Source organism: Cyprinus carpio, chromosome B13, assembly GCF_018340385.1.
Source record: "Cyprinus carpio isolate SPL01 chromosome B13, ASM1834038v1, whole genome shotgun sequence".
In the NCBI taxonomy this organism is placed as follows: Eukaryota; Metazoa; Chordata; class Actinopteri; order Cypriniformes; family Cyprinidae; genus Cyprinus; species Cyprinus carpio.
Window position 1 is genome coordinate 24,853,314 of NC_056609.1, and position 21,356 is coordinate 24,874,669.

The following is a 21,356-nucleotide window of genomic DNA, read 5'->3' on the forward strand; positions in this document are numbered from 1 at the left end:
ATGTTGTGTAGAAACCAATCAGTTTTACTTCACCATGCACCACAGAATAGGAGTGCACACTGAAAAAGCACTGGAAGATCATCAATCATCAATTACGATCTTATTAGTTATTGTTTGTTCTATGTAATAATATATATGTAATGATATATAATTTAATATATATTTCGTTTACACATGTAAGTAGATCTTATGTTCAGTAAAACACTCAGATTTGGAAAGGTTTTGGGACTTTTGATATAAAGGCTACCTTGGTTCCAAATGCCATAACTTTTGATTGCTTTGAGAAATCAACACAAAATTTGTCCCAGATGCAGTTGACATTATTATGAATAAGCCTAAGCTTTATTTATGTGACCAGTCACATAGGCTTTCTAATTGTCATCATGTCAAGCATGAATAATAACAAAATAAATCTATCACTTTTCCTTGGGTTTTCACAGCAGTGTTGTAACATAAGAGACTCCAAAATAAATTTTCATCAAATTTGAAGAGGTTTTCTATCAAATGAGACCATGAACTTAATGCTTTTATTATTATTATTTATTTATTTATTTATTTTTGCATGTTATAAGGCTTTACGTTTAATTATGTCAAATAGACATTAAATCATCAAAAATCATCAAAAATGCCGGTTTAAAGGGTTAAAAAAGGCAAGAAGGACAGACTACTGCTAGCCTACAAGCAGTTTAAATAGGCCTAGCTTGAAGCCAAAACAAATGAGCCTCAAACCGAAAAGCGTTAGCAAGCAAAAGAGTGAAAGCGACAGTTCCCGTAATAAAACACGAATCAACATAGTTTGCATAGCATCAAATGAGTTGTGCACTGACTATGTTTTCACAAAACAATGTTTTTTTTGGTTTCAATGCCGAACTCTAATCCACTGCTTTGGTCTATTTGCCTATAAATAGCCTATAGGCAAGTTAATAGTTTCGACCAAATTACCTTATCTGATATGAATAGCAATCGTTATATCTAATATCAACACTGCCAAAGTTTTGTAACGTTGCTTTTAAAGCAGTTGTTTTCACAACAGCGGCATTTAAGCCACCTGCTCTTAAGGCCTATTTTTGGATATCTGTTAGGCTACTCTTTCGTTAATGATATTGACATTGATACAGTGACGCACCTCAAGCCATCAGAGTCATGTAATTCAGACTCAGGTAATTAACAGAACAATGATAAACCATCAGATTCAAGTAATTCAGACTCACTTAATTATCAAAACAATGTCTTCCGCAAGTAACTTGTGGTTTGATGTTTCATCCACTAGAGGGCCAGAGGTTACATAGCGTAGTTTTAAATTTAATCTTCCATGCAAATGGTACTTGTGGCTTTATGAGTCTTGAAATATAGTGCATGATTTATGGATACGGAATATGTGGGTGTGGAATTTGTTCTTGTTGCTTTCCCCATTCACTTTAAATATATGAAGAGAGCAGCTTGAACATTCTTCTAAACATCTCTTTTTATGTTTCTTTCGGGTTTGGAAAAAATGATAATTTTTCACTATACCTTTAAGGCCACACAGGGTCTAAAAGTAAGCCGATTTTGTATGCAGGTGTCCAAAACTTTCTCTCTTTAGCCTGACACACTTTTTTCTGCTCTCTTGACAAATGCCTCTCAGAAAGTAAACAAGGACATAAAATATCCTGACAAGACCCTCAAAGGAAAGTGTGTCTGCTCTCTCTGCACAACAAGCCAGCCGTCAGGTGACTTCTCTTCCACAGGTGTGGAGAGTGCTGAGCGGAGAGGAGGGGTCTCAGCTGGTTGGACAGAACAAAAGCGCACCGGACAGAGCTGTCTGCTCTATGTTGACCTTGAGCAACAAACAAAAAGCCATCTGTCATTGAAATATTTCTTTGCTTGCCTCGACTGGTCAGTCCGTGACCATTCATGGCTAGTCACGGTCCACTTTGCTGAAACATTGCTCAAAGCAGTGACTGCCAGCCTTGTTCCTAATGTATTCCAGTCTGCACATTTTAAATGTACCTTTAATTTAATATCTGATTCATCTCATTAGCAGAGGCTCCAGGACTGAAACTGGGTGTGCCAGATAAGCGAAACATCCAAAATACAGTGGTGTGGCAAATTTAATGAGCGTTTCATTTTTAAACCTAGCATGCATTTTTTTTTCTCCGACAATTTATTGTAGTGTTTTTGGTCAAACAAATGGTTTTTTAAAAATCTTGGAGTTTGGAGTTTCCTCATGTTATCACTGTGAAGATCATATGGATCAGTAAAGCCTGAATGAATGTGCTTTGTTACTTGGCAACTGTATATATTAAATTATTTGCTTGAGCCACTTGATATAATGCATACAGCCTTGCTTTAGTTTACAGTAAAATAGTAATAAAGTCCATGTATCCTTTAGGTATTAAAACAGATCATTTAAAAATACAAACAAAAAGTCAAGTCCTTTCTCAGGAATACTTAATCACCACAGCGTCAGTTCAAGGTCAGGTAGTCTTCGTTCTAATCAGTTGTGAAGGCCTTGAACGTTTGCATTTTACCTGTCTGACAATAAAAGACATGATTTGGGCAAAGCAAGAACAACAGGACACCATTCCAGACAGTGGAGGAGCGGATGTGTGTCAAATCAGAGCTGGTGAGCAGCCCTAAGAGGTTCTAAGTGGAGGTCCTATCTCTGCTCTGATAAGTGAAGTTGCCTTGTGTCAGTGTTTTTCAATGCACTCCTTGTTTTTTCCTTATCAGCGATAATTAAAACATTGAAATTCCTTTCACAGAGCCCAGGGAGTGAGAGTCAGACCTGTTGGGAAGCATCTTGTGGAAATGTAACAGGTTGGAGCATATCAGAGCCCTTAGCAACCCATCTATGGCCAGAGGAGTGCAAAAATATTCACACACTGGTGCCAGAAAACATCACGTTCCCACACTCACTCACAAACCCATCTTTCAGCCCAAAAAGGGAAACCAGTTTTATCCATCTTTTTATGGTAAACAAAAACTTCATGTGCATATTTTGGACTCAGCATACTGTTCATTTGCTTTTAGTTCAGAGTTTGTAAACCAATGCAGAATAATGTGTAGGGGAGAGCAGGGCTAGTTGTAAAAAACACGGTTTAAATGGTTGTACACATGCTAGCATGACGAAATTTATGCAGCTGCCATATTTACATTATACAATGAAAAACCGCAAAAAAATTCAAAAACATATCACTGAATGTGTAAATAGCGATCGAGGCTATTTACACTAAGTGCAAATAGCATTTAGATGCTATTTACTCTAAGTGAAAATAACATTTTCTTAGCGATAGATGCTATTTGTGCAAATAACAATTGATTCTATTTACACTAAATAAAAACAGTAGGATTTTCTTAGCCATATGCTATTTACACTAAGTGCAAATAGCTATAGATTCTATTTACACTATATTAAAATACCAGGATTTTCTCCTACTTATACTACTTTATTGCAAATTGTGGCAATTATCTGCACCTCAGTATTGAAGTATACATTAGAAAACAGTATGTAATAATAACATACTGAGGGCAAATTATCATTTTAATTCAAATCATTAAACAGATGCCACCTTATTTGGACAATAAAGCCTCCCCAATACTTTATTTTCAACTTTTCGATAATTTCCTTCTTTTTTATTGAAAATAAATGCCTTTCCAACACGATATGGGATTTTAAAAGGATGAAAAAAAGTTGCAAAAGATGGACTCGAACTCCTGCCAGTCGCGTCAAAAAGAAAATACCATGCGATTTATCATCATTGGAGCGGTTTCTTAGTCATCTTTTGTAGTGTTGACTAGCCCAACAACATGTTTTTGGGTGGAGTTAATGTAAATTGCCTCTGCCAACAAGGCAGGCTATTAGTGTAAATAGACACCTCTTTAATTTAATCATAGCAAAAGAAAATTTCTTACTGGAGTAAATTATTCATCTTAGTTTTTAAATGTTCAAACGAGACAAATTTGTTATTTAGCAGTTGCGATAGCTATTGAGAAACCACGTGAAAAACTTTTGCATGCGCACTAGGGAAATTTTTGCGTGTTTGCCATGCCTTGTTTCTGATTTTTCAATTTGAACACAAAAAGTGTATAGCCTAGTTACGCATGAAAATATTCTCTTGCACACAAGAGATTTATTAAAATAAAGGTCACTGAAGTAGGTCATCCCAAACTTAATTCAGCGAATTGTCATTTGCAGCTGACGTTATTAAAATAAAGGTCACTGAAGTTTTTGCCAACGTTTTCGGGTTTGAACGACACGTTTCTGGAAACGTGTGCAACGGTGTGCCGGGTTCGAAGACCTGGTGGGGGCAAAATGTCGGCCCATCAGCGGCCATAGAACTGCAGCACTTAAAGAGACAGCTCGCACCTGTCCAAGTTTTTACAAATCTGCTTCTCCAATCAAAGAACAAAACAAAAGACATGTTTGCCGTTAAGAGTTTTATAGTAAAAATGCAAGTTAGTTGGCCAATTGCAATCAGTTTATTTATATACCAACCCGCGGCAAAAGTGCTTTTCAAAAATAATTAAACAAGGTGCAAAAAAACCGAACTAGAAAAATAAAATAATGTAAATTAGAAACGCTACCAGGAGATACAGTGTGTTTTCTTCAGAATAAGATGTCCTTTCATTTAAGGGCAACGTAACATACTTTGCAGACATATTTTATATATTTAAAACAGTAATACTGACATATTATTTAAAACAGTAATACTGACATATTTATATAATTCAGTAATCTCTATATAAAGCAAGCTGAAGGCTGGAGGGCAAAAACACATAGAACTGCAGCACAAGCAAGCCTGTAAATTTTTCATCTGCTTCTCCAATCAAAAGAAGCAAGCCTGTAACAAAATGCAAAAATAATCTAAGGCGGTCAATAATTAAACAGTGAGCAAAAACGGTGCCTTAATATAGGCCGTTCTGACATATTTATATAATTCAGGTTGTATTTAAAGCAGTGGTAGTGAATTATTTATTTATTTAAGTTATGTATATATTAATGTTGCATAATTTACATAAAGCAAGCAGAGGCCGGTACATTGGTGGTTAGTGCAAGCTAAGTTGGGATTTCTTATAAGGGTGTGACGTCACGTGAAAAGTATCAAAAATCAAGTGCTGTTTTACACCGTCTCTCTTATAATATTTAGAGTAGACTATCAAAAAAGTGAAATGTGTTTAATACACCAACTATCAGAAAAGCCACAATCACTACATCACTACACTTAAAACATTCTAATCCCTAAAAGAAAAACATTTATGCTCTGAATATTATTATTTTTAAATCCAAAGCAGTACTTGTGGTTAGAAAGCTCAGTGTCTGTTTTCACAGAAGAGAAGCAGAGTTGATGGCTGATAAATGCATCACACTGGAGGAGAGTTCATCTCTTATGGTTTTACTGTAAATGTTTACATTCCAGCATGCCGTGATGTTATCAGCTAATCGTTTTTGGAACAGACTGTGGAGTCCTGTGGGTTGGATTATTGGTGGTGGTGGTGTTGGGGGGTGATTTGCCTGAGGAGACAAGGTCAATGTGAAGCTCTGCTCTCTCTAAACAAAGGTATTAACTTTGGGCCATTTCTTTCTTCTTTCATGCCTTTTCTATAGCCTGGATGAATGCATTAACATCTCTTTTCACTGCACTCATGTGAAAATTTAGCTTCATGTTACTTCCTCACACCTGGAAGCCTGATCATCAAGTATCATAGCGAGTCATTAACACGTCATGGATTCAATGACTTTTTATTTTGAAGGTGATATGTGTCATTTTTTTCCAACTTTAAAATGCTTTCACCTGTCCCAGCTATACAGAAACAACTTTAGGTAGGTTGCCATCTAAAGTAGTTTGATTTCCCTAAAAAGTTTTAACTGTTGATCTGTGATGCTGTCAAAACATTGCAAAATTAACTTAACCCATGCGTGAGGTTACAGTGGGTTTACTTGTTAAAACTTTAATTACAAAAATAGGGAGTGTAGGGAAAAAAAATATTTTTGCAGTTTTTTTCAATGACACTAATTGTGCAAAAATTAAATGATGCCTTTTAAGATGAGCATTAAACCCTAATTGTTGTCAGTGATCTTGAAATAAATAAGCTGTCTTTTAGAGAAGCCCATTTCTGCCATGGAATCTGAGATATAATATCTTCTGAGTTTATCTCTCACAATTGTGATTTTTCACATTTCTGATGAAAAAAAAAAAGTAAGAATTGTAAGGGAATTAAAATCTCACAATTGTTTTTTTTTTATTCTTCACAGCATAAAACAAAAAGAATATTACTTTTTATCTTAATGCTGACTTTTTTTTTGCAATTGTGAGTTCTGACTTTTCTCCTCAGAAGTGCACACAATTCTTTTTTTTCTCAGATTTGAAAGAAAATATTACAATTACCTTGATTTTTTTTTTTTTTCTGGCATTCAAGAAACAAGCTTCCATAGTTTTATGCTCTTTGCAAAGTAAAAAATAAATCAAAGTAGTTAATCTCTGATTCTATTTTTTTTTATTTTTTTTTTATTGCTCATCAAGGAAATTGTGTGACATTCTGGAAGTACTTGCAGCTCTTTGTGTGAAATCCCTCAATCAGTGTCCTGGTTGAAGACAGACTCTTTGTACTGCAGTAGTTGAACTGGGAGGGTCCGACTCATGGTTGATGTATTTTGAATCACCTATTTTAATTTCCTCACAGATGAATGTCAGAGTGAAACATGGCAAAATAACAATTTGAGTCTTTTTACCCTGTCAATGTGAGGCTTAATTGCTGAGGGCTTTGTGAGCATGCAGTGGGTGAACTCTCCCAGCAGCTTTTGTTGTCTTTGTGAGGGTTTATAAGCCTGCTCACTCTAGTTTGCACGAATCGTCTGCTCTACTCAAAAACTGTGTTTACATACTTTTTCACGATACTTTTTTTTTTTGTATAAACACAGACATCCATATGGTGCTCAACTGCGCCCTTATTCTTCTTCAGAAGCTGATCTGTTCACTTCTTGAGTACTGTAGGCCTTATGCTTATATAGGCCATCATCAAGCGATTTTAATCATTTAAAAAGTAGGCTTTTAAAGTATTTTAAAGCATTATATTTTCTAGCATTTTTGCATTTCATTATAGTTAGTATTTATCCAAGCACAGGTGATTGGCTCTGCACTGATGGTACACAGGTAGTGCACTTTAGTTATTTTCTTTCTGCACTCTGTTGGAGGGTTGTAAACGGAAATCCGTGTTTTGCCCTCAAATTGCTCTCTCAAAGTGAACAACACATGGTACGTTACTATGATTTCATCCATGAATCTGGATTGACTATGTGTAAATCATTGCTGTAGTGGATGCAGGTCTCAGAGAGTGTGTTTGCATATGGATGCTGTATTTTGGTGATACTGAACCTCCATTCTTTTGCCTTTATGAGGGTGTTGTCTCCTCAAGCACACATGATTAATGTGCTCTGGGCTTTAGCCAGACTCTGTTGTGCAACATAGACATGGTCTATTGACAGTATCTGAATCATGCAGATATCACGAAAGGGCTGCTTAAACTCATGTGAACTGCTTTATATTATGATGGTTGAAATAGAATCATATATCTCGGCCCCAACTCTGTTTTTTTTTTTTTTTTTACTGCAATAAACAGCTTAATCCTTGTGTGTGTGTGTGTGTGTGTGTGTGTGTGTGTGTGAGAGAGAGAGAGAGAGAGAGAGAGAGAGAGAAAAGCAGCACAGTTTCAGTCACGTAGAATAACACACATCTCAACATCCTTACCTGAACATTCGAGATATTCATTACAGTTAATGAACAGGCTAAATAAGAATCAGTTTATTAATTGATTGCAAAATGATCTGCTTTCCACCCTAGTAAACAAAAAAACGTATGCCATACTTTATTTAAAATACATTTCATGCTAAGTATAGTTCAGATCTGTTAACATATTTATTGACATCACTTAAGATTTACTGATATAAAATTAATAATAATTAAACTTTTTTTTTTTTTGGAATATTTCTTAATTGCACACTGCACATTTCTTGATATTATGCCCAAAATGTGTTTTAATATCACTGTAAGTAAGGATTGTATGATCTCTGTGTCATATCAGTCTTTAAATGCAAGATATTTAAAGTGTGCCTGAAGTATATCTTTATTTGAACCTACTTTTGCACAATTAAAAGTGTATTAAGCACAATATTAGTTGTTCCAATTTAGCAGACTTTAAGTTTGCAGGTTAGTACACCAAAAGTACAAATTAAATGTAAATTAATAAAAATCAATAAATATAAATTTTAGTTTAATTTTTTTTTTTACAAGGGCACTGAAAGAAATGGTGTAAAAACTATTTTCACTCAGAAATTGCTTGTAAATTATAAAACAAATCACAAATAAATGTATCATGTTGAATTAAATGTGAAATATTTAAGTAAAAGGACAATTTTTTTTGTAACGCAAACTCAAATAATTGTTTGTTTGCTTTAAAAAACATTTTAGAGTGATAGTCAATTAAAAGTTTAATTTAAATTTTAGAGTTTATTTAAATCATGCATTGTATTGTATTTCAGTATTTTAGATATTTAATGAATATATAAGCGATTGATATTGGAGAAAGAAAGAAAGAAGTTTATTTGTACTGTTTGCTGTTGAATAATCCCATAAACCCTTTTAGAAAGCATGTTATTTGGCACGTAAACAACACTTCATTTGTAAACGTGTTTGACCTTACAGTGGTACTGTCCTTCTCAAACACAGGACTGCAGACTTTTCAAAACAGTCTGACCGACTTTGTTGTTCTTCATGAAAATGTACGGCACAGTCTTGCATGCGAGGTCAGAGACAGGGCAGATTCTAGACAATTTAGTATTTCTAATCCCAGATAGTTCACTTTTCATATTTGTGAATTCATTATGGTTTCAATAAGAGATTTTGGTGTTGGTTTATCTAAAATTGTATTGAATTATTACCTTAATGTTGCCGATGATGTTTTCATTGGCTTTTATCTGTATGATAGTCTGTCACCTGTCAAGCCATTATTAACAAAGAATCTTTTGATGAGATCTTCCTCTTAAATTATTGCCTTTAAGGCATTTATCTCTGCACAGTGTGTTGACAAACCCACTTTAAGCTTTTTTGCTTTTGCGGTTAGTTTGTCTCAAGACACATGATAGCTTTATTCTTCTTTTTTGAAACCTGTATTTTTCTGTTCAATACAGTGACTTTGAGACTGGATTTAAGCATTGAATTAAAGCAGTAGACACATTATAAGACTTAGTGCACTATAGAGTGTATTTTCCATTGTGATGGAAATAAACAAGAACTTTAATCGGTGACAAATGCTAACAGAAAAACTTTAAACTAGCTAAACACACTGCATATAATTTACAGTAGACCTACATTTGAGCACTTAAGCAGCACTTAAATGCATGAATGCCTTTGCATTAGATAACAAATATTAAACTGAAAAATGTAAAAGCACAATAATGCAAAAAATTTTACAAATGCAAGATTCTTAGGTTTCAAATTATACACTTAAAAACCATTTAGACACTTTCTGACTTTGTCAAAACATCTACATCTAGTAAAAATAGCATCAAAAAGTTGAGCATCATTTGTTTGCAGATACCACTTTTTGGTTTAATATTTTGTTATCTAAAGCAATATAATTCATAGATTTTAAGTGTGCATATTTGTCCAAATGCATTACTGTACAACATTAAAAAAGACGGATATAACTACAAAGTAGAGAAACTCGTTTGAGTGAATTGTCTTTGCTTTAGCTTAATGATCATTATTGAACATCAGTATATCTTATTCCTCTTTTGGTTTCATGGTCATAGTTTATTGTAGTTTCAGCATTGATAATCCACGGAGGGATAGCAGTTTTGTTTACTCTTTGGCTGTTTTTTTGATTGTTTGTGTCTCCACAGTCACTTTCCACTTGATGCTGCAACTCTGTTAAATCAGTACAGGCTGCCACTTAAAGTGTTTCCTGAGATCCACGGCTGGAAGCAGAACATGTAAGGATAGTAAGGGAATGACTGGTATAATGGAGGAACAGATGGACTGGGCAGCTCCTCTGTGTTGTATTGCCTCTGGTCGTTTCTCACCAGTACTTTCACTGCCACTCTCTTTGCCAGGGTTGTCGTGGGAGTTGTCGCGAGCTCGGCTGCCATTTGTCGCCGTTTAGTTTTGTATCTCCTGTTCTGGAACCAGATCTTCACCTGTGTCTCGGTCAGTTTGAGTGCTCCTGCCAGGTCGGCCCGCTCTGGACCGGACAGGTACCGCTGCAGGTTAAAGCGGCGCTCCAGCTCGTACACCTGTGCATGAGAAAATGCTGCCCGCGACCTTTTTTTGCTCGATTTGGGGTTGTCTTCAAAGTTGCAGCTCTGTAGTTTCTCTTGATCCTTGTCTTGATCTGTATTGATGGATAAAAACAGGTTTAGACTCTGGGAAATCAGAGACCTTTGTGTTACATACAGGAGCCAATATAAAAAATTTAATATTAAAATAGTTGTATAATACTGAGGAGTGACTTTTAAGAGCTTAATAGGACTATAATGTGAATTGATGTGTATGTGAGGAGATTTTTACTTTAAAGCATGCAGTGAGAAATTCTTCATTTTAATTCTCTGAGAGGAGACAAGGGCAGTGCTTTCATTTCAGCTTCTTTACTTTTTTTTTTTTTTTTTTTTTACTGTGTTTTAAATTTTGATATATTATTCTGGTATATAAACTGTAAATTAGTGTCAAGTGCAAAGAGTGCTGTTTATTATAGCTCCACTACACTATAATTAAAACATAAGTATTCTAAATGTTGTAAAATTAATTTATTGTTACAATCAAATACTTAATGCTACCCCTATTTTTATGTAAACATTTTAATTCAAAATGGTCACCTTTTTTACTTTTAAAAATCATAAACACTGCGTGTGTGTATTTGTTTTTATGCATTGTTTGTTTGTTTTTTACACATATTAAAAGTTTGTGTGAAAGTTATTTATCAAGTATTATTAAAATATTATTAAAAACAACACGCTGATGATACCATTTCTGTCATTTAATTTACCCTAACGTGATTATAAATCTAATTATATTTCTCTGTGTAAAAATATTTACAGGTATAAGGCAAAAACATTTTTTGGGTAAAAAAATATAATTGTCTTACAGATTTGTGATCATGATTCTGCTAAACGACGGAACTTACATTATGTGAATTAACAGTTTCTGTCGGTTAATTTTGTTATGTTGTACCCAAAAAGCTAAATAAAATAAGACTGTTTATAAGCTTGTAGCCTATATAAGCAGTATTTGTCACAATTGCGACTAACACGCATTTGTACGTTAGAGATTAGTCTGTTTTATTTATTTTCTAATGAATTGTTTCTATTGCATTTAAAATGCTTCATATGTGTGCCGTTTTTAATTAAAATGTTTAAGCTGAAATTGAGTAATGCATAATAATTATTTTTGAGGGAAAAAAGTTTGATTACCACAAAAATGCACATTGTTTAAACTCTAGCACTCTATTGACGTTCATTTACACAGTTTTTCTAAACCGTATTCATGTATGGCAGACAAAATATTTTATCCAAGTTTGACACATGTGTAGTGCAAAAACCTATATGGTAAAAAAAAAAAAAAAAAAAAAAAAAAAAAATGTTTAACAACACAGCCCAATCTCCAATACAACAAATATGAAGTTGCCTTAATGTCTCACCGTGCTGTCTTTCTAGTGAATTGTCTTCTCCTCCTGTTGATCCTTCCTCACATGAGTGCTGGTCGGAGGATGAGGTGTCCAGCACGAGCACACAGGAAGAAATGCTCTCAGCTCCAGCGTTCCTCGCCGGCAGAGAAGAGCTTGAACATCCCCGCGCCTCCTGCTCTTCTGCGTATTCCTCATCAAGTCCGGCATTTCTCTCGCAATCAAGTTCTCCGTTTAATATGTTGTGAATGGAAAAGGAGGTGCGGTTATTCGCCATTTAAAACATAACCTACGTAACCCCCTCGTCAATTTTCGATGGCCCGCAGTTCTACGCTTTTATCTGGGAAGCTCCTGCGCTTTCATTGCGGTGACACTTTGCGTGTCATTTAATTGCGGCAAAACGTCTTCCAGCCCCAATCAACGAGCAAAGTGTCAGAAAATGTCATGTGTGCATCAGTTTCCTCTCTTCCCCTTCCAGACGCGTTGCCAATGGGCTTACTGGAGCATTTCGCTCCTCCCTCTAAAATAGACGTGTAGAATTGAAAACCCACCGAAATGTATTTACTACCACATTCTCTTGCTGGCTTTGTTGAGTTTGAGGACATTTTTCGATGACAAACAAGAATGCCTGAGACGATAAAAAGTAAAATTCTTTTTTATAGGCTATTTAAAGCACATAACTGTAGCTATATGTGCTCTTTGTATTTAAAAAAAAAACAAAAACGGAATTTTCTAAAATAAAAAAAACTCTTAGGCTACATTTCAAGTTGTTATAGGCTACTAAAACCTTTGCTCCGTTAATACTCGCAAGTGCACACTTAGCTAATCATCGTTTTTAGAAACGTTTTCAAACACAATTCAATAGGCTAAAAAAAATCGACTCTATTCAACCAGAAAACGCGTCTTTTAATAAATATGGTCAACATATCTGACAATATGAAGAATATTTTTTTTATTTATTTTTTAAGACAGATATTATTGAAATAAGGGGGAAATCACAGTGCATTGTTATTATTAGTTATCATAAGAGTTATAGGCTATAATTGATTTTTTTTCTTTGTATATTTGATGTATCCTGAAGTTTATAACTGACCAAAAACGCGTGTCACGTAAAAGGCCCCTGTAATAAATGCCTATAGCAATTGGTGGGGGTCATAATTTCTTGCGTCTAAAAACATTTTTTTAAATTCTTAAAATAGGCTACATTGCGTTTTTTTATAATCTGCGTACATCTTACAACCAGCACTTAATATTTAATGTTTAACATTTGTGTTGTTTAGACGTATAGTTAACATATTTGATAATAGAATCGATCAAATTAGTTACTTTTATACAAGCTTTTGTTTTCTGATCTGAAGCAATACCGTTTCACGCAGATAGCCTTTAGGCTATATTTATTTTTTATTTGTATTAGGCTACATTAGCTGTGTTGGATATGTAGCTTGTTGGGTTCTTCATTTAAATTCTAAAACACATTCGTTCTTTGAAACACAAAATACAGGCTGTATTTAAACGTTTTTGTCTTTCAGCCTATACTTGTATTAGCTCACAGTGATCATACAAGCATGCTAATGTAAAGAGTTTAAATATAGCCTAACTCAAACGTCACTTATTTAGGCTATATTTATTTATCAATGGGGTTTTATCTTTGCATCTTGAATTCAAGCATGCAGTTTTAAATAATTGTTCTTTATATGCATATATTTTTTGTAAATGCTTATTTGAAGATCACTTACAATGGAAATTTCAATTCAAATGTCTTGTGTAATGCTCTTACGCTTGTCTGTAATATTTATAACTCATACAGATGTTTTGTGAATATCTCTCGGTTCCTGACAGAGTTATGCAGAATAAGCACACTAATAGTTTACAGAGACGTTCCAGTGAATGTGGGTATTTCGACTGTATGACATTGTGAGGTAAATCTCAGCTTGTTGTAAATGTTTCTCAAAGCCATTGTTCTCCGTTTGTGTTTTTAAGAAATACGATTGCAGCGCCTCCATGTGGCCAACTGATGTTCTGCTTTTTGTTTGTGCAGCCAATGAAACTAGGCTAGCCATGTTCTCAAAACTAAGAATTGTCCAGCATTCGTAAAAAGTCTGAACTTTATATATATATATATATATATTTATATATATATATATATATATATATATATATATATATATATATAATTTTATGTGACGACATAATTTCATGCAGTCCAATAAAGACAGCATTTTTATGATGATATTGTTTTGCATGAAAAAGAGCGACTGGTGCCATGCATGGGATGATTTTCTGTTTTCTTCAGGTTGTTAATAGACTATTTGATGCATACAGTGACATATTGTACTAATACCTTTCATTTGGTATATTGAGTGTTTTTCACTCTATTCGAAATGACAGATTCTGATACTCAACAATGATAATTTAGGCTTGCTAAATATTCTTTTTTCAAGATATTTGTGTAAAAACAAAAATAGGCTACAAAAGCTTGCTGCGCTTGTATATATTTGGTGTAATGTTTCACATATAAGTGCTCACAAACCAAACTGAGCAGATCTTGTAAAGTGGTTCACTTTTAAAACATTTCGTAAAACAACTTTTAGCAGGATGCTTTTCTTTTGTTTGCACTTTCACGACGGTCAGCCAAATAAATTCACCATATTGGGAGGTCTGAAATGTTGTAGATGTTTTTCACTTTGAAGAAACATTTTAATTCATCGGGTCAGATGCGCAGAAAAACATAATCTGGCGGTCACACATTAGATTCAGTGGTCAAGTTTATTTATCCCTTTTTTCAGATGTCAGTTTTATTTCATTTTGTGTTTTATAGCATATTCTCAGGTCCTTGAAAGAATTACAATCTTGTCAGGTACCTCGTCTCCATATATTAAAACTGTCTCATGTTTTATATAAAGATCGTGCGTTTGGAGGACGAATGTGACGCGACCAGCAGGGGGCGCTTTCCATCTTGAGCTCACAGTGTAAAGGTGCTGACAGTATAAATTACATTTAGGAGGATAACACCCAAAGCTGTAGTACTCAACCTTTGTGGATTTCTCTTAAGATATGCCATTTATCACCTTGAGATTTGTGACGAAATTAAGACCTGTTAATAATTCTTTATCTGCAAATATCTGTGTCGTTCATTGGTTACATCATTCAGATTGTGATGTTTGAGATCGGCATAGGGTTATGAAAGCAAACCATTCAGATGCTGTGATTGATGCTTATGCAGTTGAATTCATGCACGCATTCTCTCTTTTCCTCTTTTGTTTTCATTTACACTTGGTTTCTATAGTTGTCATCACTTTAATGTATTAACTTATGTTCTCCTTGTTTGCACGCTTTGCAGTTTAAAAGATGGATTCAGTGGCCTTATAGCTTTGACCTCGTGTTCTCTTGAAATTATTCTTGTGTTCGTAATCATCTTTTCCCCTTCCTTTTTATCTCTATACAGATAACCAGTCCATGTACGGTAGATATTTTCTTCCTTTGCACTTCCTTGGACTACTGATATTTTAGTAGTTATATGACAGTGATTAATTGCAGAATTCTAAAATTATTATAAATGCATTTATAATATTTTAACCATATGTGGTCAAGCCAACAGTTTTTAGCTTGTAGTCATCAGAAATGGCCATGCAACTACTAATATTTGGCCTGTGACACACTGTTTAGGGGAACTAACCACACCCTGTCCTGATATTCGTCCAGAAATCCTCTCTATAGATTCATATCTGTCGTCCAGCACTCTCTATAGCGGCTCATCCTGAGGCATCGCCGCTCTGTCGCCATGAGTATTTACACTGAAGTGTCTGGGCCACTTACCCTGACAGCAGGTATGTCCAATGGCCTTGCAGTAGCGAGGGGAGCTGTTCTTCCTTGCTATTAGTAGGTACAAACCCCCGATGACTCTGTTTACTTTTCTATTAATCTTCATTATTAGAGTGGGAGCTCTGGTGTGAACCCGTGAATGGGCTAAAGGATAAACGAGTTACGCCGTGCGTAATGGACGAACATATCTACTTGTTTCAATCAAAGCTTTATGTTTGTTATAACGAAATCAAAATGACGAATTATGTAGTCAGGAACTGAAATATACAGTAACTGAAGCACGCCATTTCTTTTCTTTCTACTGCTTCTTTTCTAAAGTTGAATGTGTGTTTTATTTCACAATGTTATATTGTTATTTATTGTCCTTGTAGGAACTGTCAGGTAAAAAGATGCTTAGGCCAACAATCTCGAAGGAGTTTTTTCCATAACTCAAAAATTGCAAAGTGCGAAAATATTTTATTAGGTAACCTAATAATAATAATTCCATGTAGTATCCGAATTAACAAGTTTTATTGAAGTAATTTTTAATATAATTCATACTTTTATAAAGGTTGCACACCTTAAAGTGATTTGCAGGATATATATATATATATATATATATATATATATATATATGAGATAAAAGCTTGTAATGCGATTAAACGATGTGTGTCATCATTTTAGGCTATTCAGTTACATCGTATAACAACATACAATAACTACTAGAGAATTGCCAATGTAGGAAGAACAAATAAGAGGAGTAGGGAGAGAGTGAGATCAATTCATGTTTCCCTTGTCAACAGTGCTTATTTATGAACGCATGTTAAACCAATTGCAGGTGTGAAATTGTTATTAAAATTATTTAATATTTCAAACGCAATCAATCATGCTTATCAAAATAGGCCTATATAAACTTTTAACTTCTTGTCTGTCATGCAAAGTCGGGGTATTGCGTGGATTTAAGCATCGATTTAGAGCTGTTTTGACCAAAACGTTTTATTCTTCGCCATAGTATAGTATGTTTTTGCTTTCCAAAAAATCAGGTAATTGTCGTTAATTTTGTGACCCTTTTGTCTTTGAAAAACTGGGAATTAAAAGCGAAAGATGAGTTAAAATGTAGACGTAATTAATTTATGAGACGTCCGAGTCTATCGTTATACCGACTGTGCTCGTGAGACTTGAGAAATTCGAATTCTAGTTCTGAATATTAAAAATCATGGATAATTAAACGTGGCCTATAGTAAAATAAGGCTAATTTATTTCGAACATAAGCTGACTTTATTTTAGACTGTTTATTGAACGGAACATTATAAAATAATATAAAAAAAAATACTGCAAGAGTATTTTGGTTTGTAGGTTATTTCTTTCTCTGAAGTTTTCCGCCTCTTATTAAAACTTTTTTTTTTCATCTTGAATTGTACGTCTTCGATTTAAATTAGTCACTCTCTTTCTTTCACTTGAGCGTTTTTAAACGTATAGGTTCTTATGTCCCGTGTATTAAGTAGTAAATATATTAGTATCACCTTTTAAAAAAAAAGTTTACTGTTTTTATTTTTACAATGTAGGTTTGCACAAAATTACACACACCGTTGTCAATATTCGTAACATTTCTTAGGTAATAACTTTTTCATCGATAAGTGCAATGAATGAGAAAACAGCTGTCTCTGATACCATGATCCCAGTCTAAAGTTAGACCGGCAAATGTTCAGGGAGTATGTGGTCCAAATAGGTGGTCAAAAATTGCTATGAATATTCATGTGCATTCGTTCAGCCATCGTGGAAAGGTTGCTAAAAGAAATTTACTCAAGTTTATACTGAAAATGTAGACTATACAGGACCATAGGCCTATAAAACATGGCTAACTGTGTGCTAATATTGTAAAGTTGCCATTTATGTACAGACGGGTGGGTTGCAATGGCACTACCATGCCCGAATGCCCTGCAGAGTCCCTTGGCACGCGGACACGGATGTCCCTTGCGATGTCTGAGGTTGGGAATATGTTCCGAGGTTGTTCAGACTCATGCTCATCAGCGCATTAGTGGATGTGTTTGCTGGGAGAGGAGGAAGGCTGGGATATGTACAGCTGTAAGGGTTTGTGTACGCGGCGTTATTATAAGACGAGTAGCCGTTATATGTGTAGGGGCCTGGGTTCACCGCGTACGTGGCGTTGTAGCTCTGTGATCCCGTTAAACACGGTTTGCCATCCCGGACTAGGACGGGCACCGCCACTCTCCTGGGCGGCGGCGGCGGGTGATGGTGTCCTGCCATTTCCAGTGTTTTGTCTTGACGCTGTCGCTTGCATTTGTATCTGCGGTTCTGGAACCAGATTTTGACCTGCGTCGATGTCAGTTTCAGGGTACTAGCCAAATGTTCTCTCTCGGGAGCGGATAAATAGCGCTGCTGCTTGAAGCGCCGCTCGAGCTCGAAGACCTGCGCCTGGCTGAAGAGAACACGCGGCTTCCTGCGCGTCCTCTGCCGCTGCGCGCGCTCTGTGTCCGAGTGCGCCTCACCCTCACACTCCGGGGATCTGATGATGGCACCGCAGCTCTCTAGAAAAACAGGAGACACAAAATACACAGAGCTAACTCTGTTAACTCTCACTACACGTAATTCACAGAAGCATTTCATTGCATAAACAAAACAAAACAATAAAATTGCGGTGAGTCTGGATATAGGCCTTTAGCAACAGTTTATGTCACTTATACAACCTTGCAGACAGAAAATCACCCAGTTGTTGTTTTCTGAAATAATGTAAAATAAAATTACAATTTTAATTGTATAAGCAATAAAATAAAACGTTATAGTGCATAGTATTGTAAGATCAACCAATAGAACTTATATAAACAGGAGAACATATAGCTTATAAGAGTTAGTGCATATTGTGCAGCGGTCAGTAGATGAGTCATTTAATTATGTAGTGCAATACATAAACAGTAAACAAGTGGTCAGTCAATGTTATTTATATGTGTATTTATGTTTATGTGTGTAGGCTATACGATGTATCTGCAGGGTTAGACCTATAGAAAGTACGAAAGTGATAAAAAGTGTCATAACATGCAATATTCACATGAAACATTGTATAAATAATACAGCTTTATGATAATTGTATAACTTTATCACAGTTACATACTTTTACGACGTGCCTTGCATTAAAGACGCATAAAAATAGGCCTACCTCATAGGATTTTTCAAAGCTGTTCTTTTATGCAATCACAAAACAGAATATTTTTTTTTTCTTTTCAAAAGCTATAGTTTATTAAATTGTAAAAAAAAATTCAAAAAGAGTGTGGTAGTCCTAAATTAGGCAGTTTCAATGCTAGTCAATGCAAATTACCTAATTAAAGTTAGTTTTATGTTTATGTTATGCTGTATGATTCATGGAGTATTTAGCTATTGTTTGTTAAAAAAATAAAATAAACTGTACTGTATTCATCAAAAATACATTGGCACTTTGAATTTCTCGTTTTTAATCTTTCTTGCTTTCTCCCTCCGTCTTATATTTAGAGACAAGATCAGTTCGATCTCCTCGTCAGTTTCAAACTCAGTTGTAAAACACAAAATCACCCACTCGTTTCGTGGTCCTCAAGTTCATCTTCAAGTTTAGTGTCGACGTGTCCCAGGGCCGGATGGACGAACATCGGAGGCGAAAGGCTGCTCTCCACTAAACTGTCCTGCATGGAGAGAGAGTTCAGAAAAGACATCTTCTCGTCGTTGTCTGAGAAGCCGGGGCTGTCTCCACCTCCGAGAAAACAGGATGATGGTGCCTGGAATCTCTCCTGCAGTTCCGGATGCAGTTGTGCGTGGTGTTGCGCGGGATGCAGAGACTGAAGGTGGCGGGACTGCTGCTCCAGTTTCAGTATATCCTTCACAGAAAACGGCGTTGATGTAACCGGGCTCGGAAGCATCATCAGGCGCTGTTGGATTACATCTATATTGTTATTCCCGATTCAAATGGAAGCTTCGAGCAGTAAGCCCTGTTGAACAATTGTTTAGATAACCAACAATTTCAAGTAAACATACCTAAATGTGTCGATTAATCTCCCATTTTGTCATGGCTGCTTGATTTGCATGAAGAGAGGTGAGGACCGCCACTCGTGGGTGTTAAACGGTTGTGTTTTTCTTGTAGTCCGGCAGCACAAGGCAGTTCTTCTGCCCGGTGATGTCACGTTACCGGGGCGGGATGTAATGATCCTTCCTACAATCCACAGAGGAAATGCATATACAGTTTCATGCCAGCAGAAAAACAGCCTCTAATATCACACGATACCCTTTCGATAGCTAGAACCAGACCAGCGTAATCATTAATGTATCCTTGAAGAATGAAAGTTCTTCAAATCTTCCTCAGTTCAACAGAGAAACAACATCTCTTCAAGAACACTGTTTGTACACTTTTTTTTTTTTTTTTTTTTTTTGAGTCTTTGGAGATGAATATTCTTGATGTCGCATTAGAGGTTTTGATCTGATGGTTTTCTAAACTAGAAAAAGTTCTTTACGACTTCCTGTCGAATCATTTTAAGTTCTAATCGGAATCTTTCATTTTAATTTTAAGATTGTGTGTTCCAGAGTTAGTAAGAGAAGGCTTGGTTTAATACAGCTCAAGAATACATTCTCCCACAAATTGCTTATGAAAATGTAAATCATGTTAAATGACTCGTGCACATCTGCTCAATGCAAATGCATGTTCTGCACAATTAAAATTATATTTCGAAGCATAACTTTGACTATGATAAGACTTAAATATGCTTCTTTTATAATACACTGAACCAAAAAGAGTTTATTTTTTATTTTTTGAGCTTTATAAATAAATTTTTGTTGTTGTTGTTGTTGTTGTTGTTCTTGTAAGAACCCAGAAACAAAAACGCTTATCTGAACAACCAATAATATGACATCAAGAAATGTATATATAATTATATGTTTCATATAAGCAATAACTCCCCAAAAGCGTTACTAATATTAAGAGGCTGAGTTGATAATAACTGAACAATTTTTATTTTTAATCAGCAGCATATTCTTCGAGTTTTTTCTGGAAAAGGAGCTTAACCCTGCTGCTGCTATTATCCCATTTCGATCTGACCTGCACCACACTTGTGTGCCATTAGACAGTCAAGCTGGAGCAAAAACAGCTGCAGACTTTTGACAATTAAGCAGCAAGCGGATTTAAACATAACTTTGTTTGTGCGTGTGAGAGACAAATGGTGTCTGCGCGCGTGTGTGCGTCTGTATGAGAGAGAATGGTCTTAAGTAGCCTAGTTCTATTTTTTTTTTTTTTTTTTTTTTTAGGTTTTTCAAAATAGAAAATCAATTTTAAGAAGGGTAGATTTCCATTAGTGCTCAAACTTACTGTAATTTATTTTCTATGGAAACGCAACAGGTTTATACCTAGAAAAAAGGTTTAAAGATGTGTTTCTGGTGTAGCTAATCGAGAATTTTCTTCTTCAGATTCTTCGTCGTCATCTTCTAATTAATTAATTAACTTATTTATTTATTTACATTTCGTCTTTTGTTCCTAGAACAAAAAAATCTCGCTTTACCCTTCCAAAAATTATAAATATGATAAAGGATTCGCTAATGTAATATTCACCTTTGCGTTTCGACCACTTTACGCACAATCGGGTAGAAATACAATGATCAAAACTGTCTGTAAAATTCAGTGACTTTGTCGCATAGATTACCTCAATTTCCCAAAAAGAAATATTAAGCATAACATTAAACTTTATTTATGTTGTTTCGTTTGTTTAGTGCCCATAACTAATGAAAAAAAAAACAAATAGTTTTTAATTCAAAATCTCAAAAGTTATACAATCGTAGGTTTTATATATATATATATTTTTTCCATCCTGTGTCCAGTCCCAGGTATCGATCACTTACTGTGAGGAAGGTGCGCAGGAAACCTGTTTGAG

General features: G+C 35.1%; 2 protein-coding genes across 2 annotated transcripts; both read right to left on the minus strand.

The window, feature by feature from the left end:
- Positions 1-9,913: 9,913 nt before the first annotated feature.
- nkx3.3 (NK3 homeobox 3) lies at positions 9,914-12,083 on the minus strand. The gene is made up of 2 exons (XM_042737411.1): positions 11,671-12,083; positions 9,914-10,368 (listed from the first exon to the last, which is right to left on the minus strand). The coding sequence occupies exons 1-2, from the start codon at positions 11,930-11,932 to the stop codon at positions 9,914-9,916; spliced, it is 717 nt and encodes a 238-aa protein (XP_042593345.1). The 5' UTR covers positions 11,933-12,083.
- A 4,745-nt stretch (positions 12,084-16,828) lies between these two features.
- nkx2.3 (NK2 homeobox 3) lies at positions 16,829-19,631 on the minus strand. Its single transcript, XM_042737410.1, has 3 exons — positions 19,477-19,631; positions 19,025-19,370; positions 16,829-18,005 (listed from the first exon to the last, which is right to left on the minus strand). Exons 2-3 carry the CDS (start codon positions 19,362-19,364, stop codon positions 17,377-17,379), a joined length of 969 nt encoding a protein of 322 aa, XP_042593344.1. The 5' UTR covers positions 19,365-19,370; positions 19,477-19,631; the 3' UTR covers positions 16,829-17,376.
- Positions 19,632-21,356: the final 1,725 nt, after the last annotated feature.

Excerpts from the sequence above, each read along its gene's own strand:
- nkx2.3 (XM_042737410.1), bottom strand. The coding sequence starts at position 19,364 with ATGATGCTTCCGAGCCCGGTTACATCAACGCCGTTTTCTGTGAAGGAT. Across the intron at positions 18,006-19,024 it reads ACTTGAGGACCACGAAACGA|AGAGCTGCGGTGCCATCATC; the intron begins GTGGGTGATTTT and ends CTGTTTTTCTAG.
- nkx3.3 (XM_042737411.1), bottom strand. The coding sequence starts at position 11,932 with ATGGCGAATAACCGCACCTCCTTTTCCATTCACAACATATTAAACGGA. Across the intron at positions 10,369-11,670 it reads TTCACTAGAAAGACAGCACG|ATCAAGACAAGGATCAAGAG; the intron begins GTGAGACATTAA and ends CCATCAATACAG.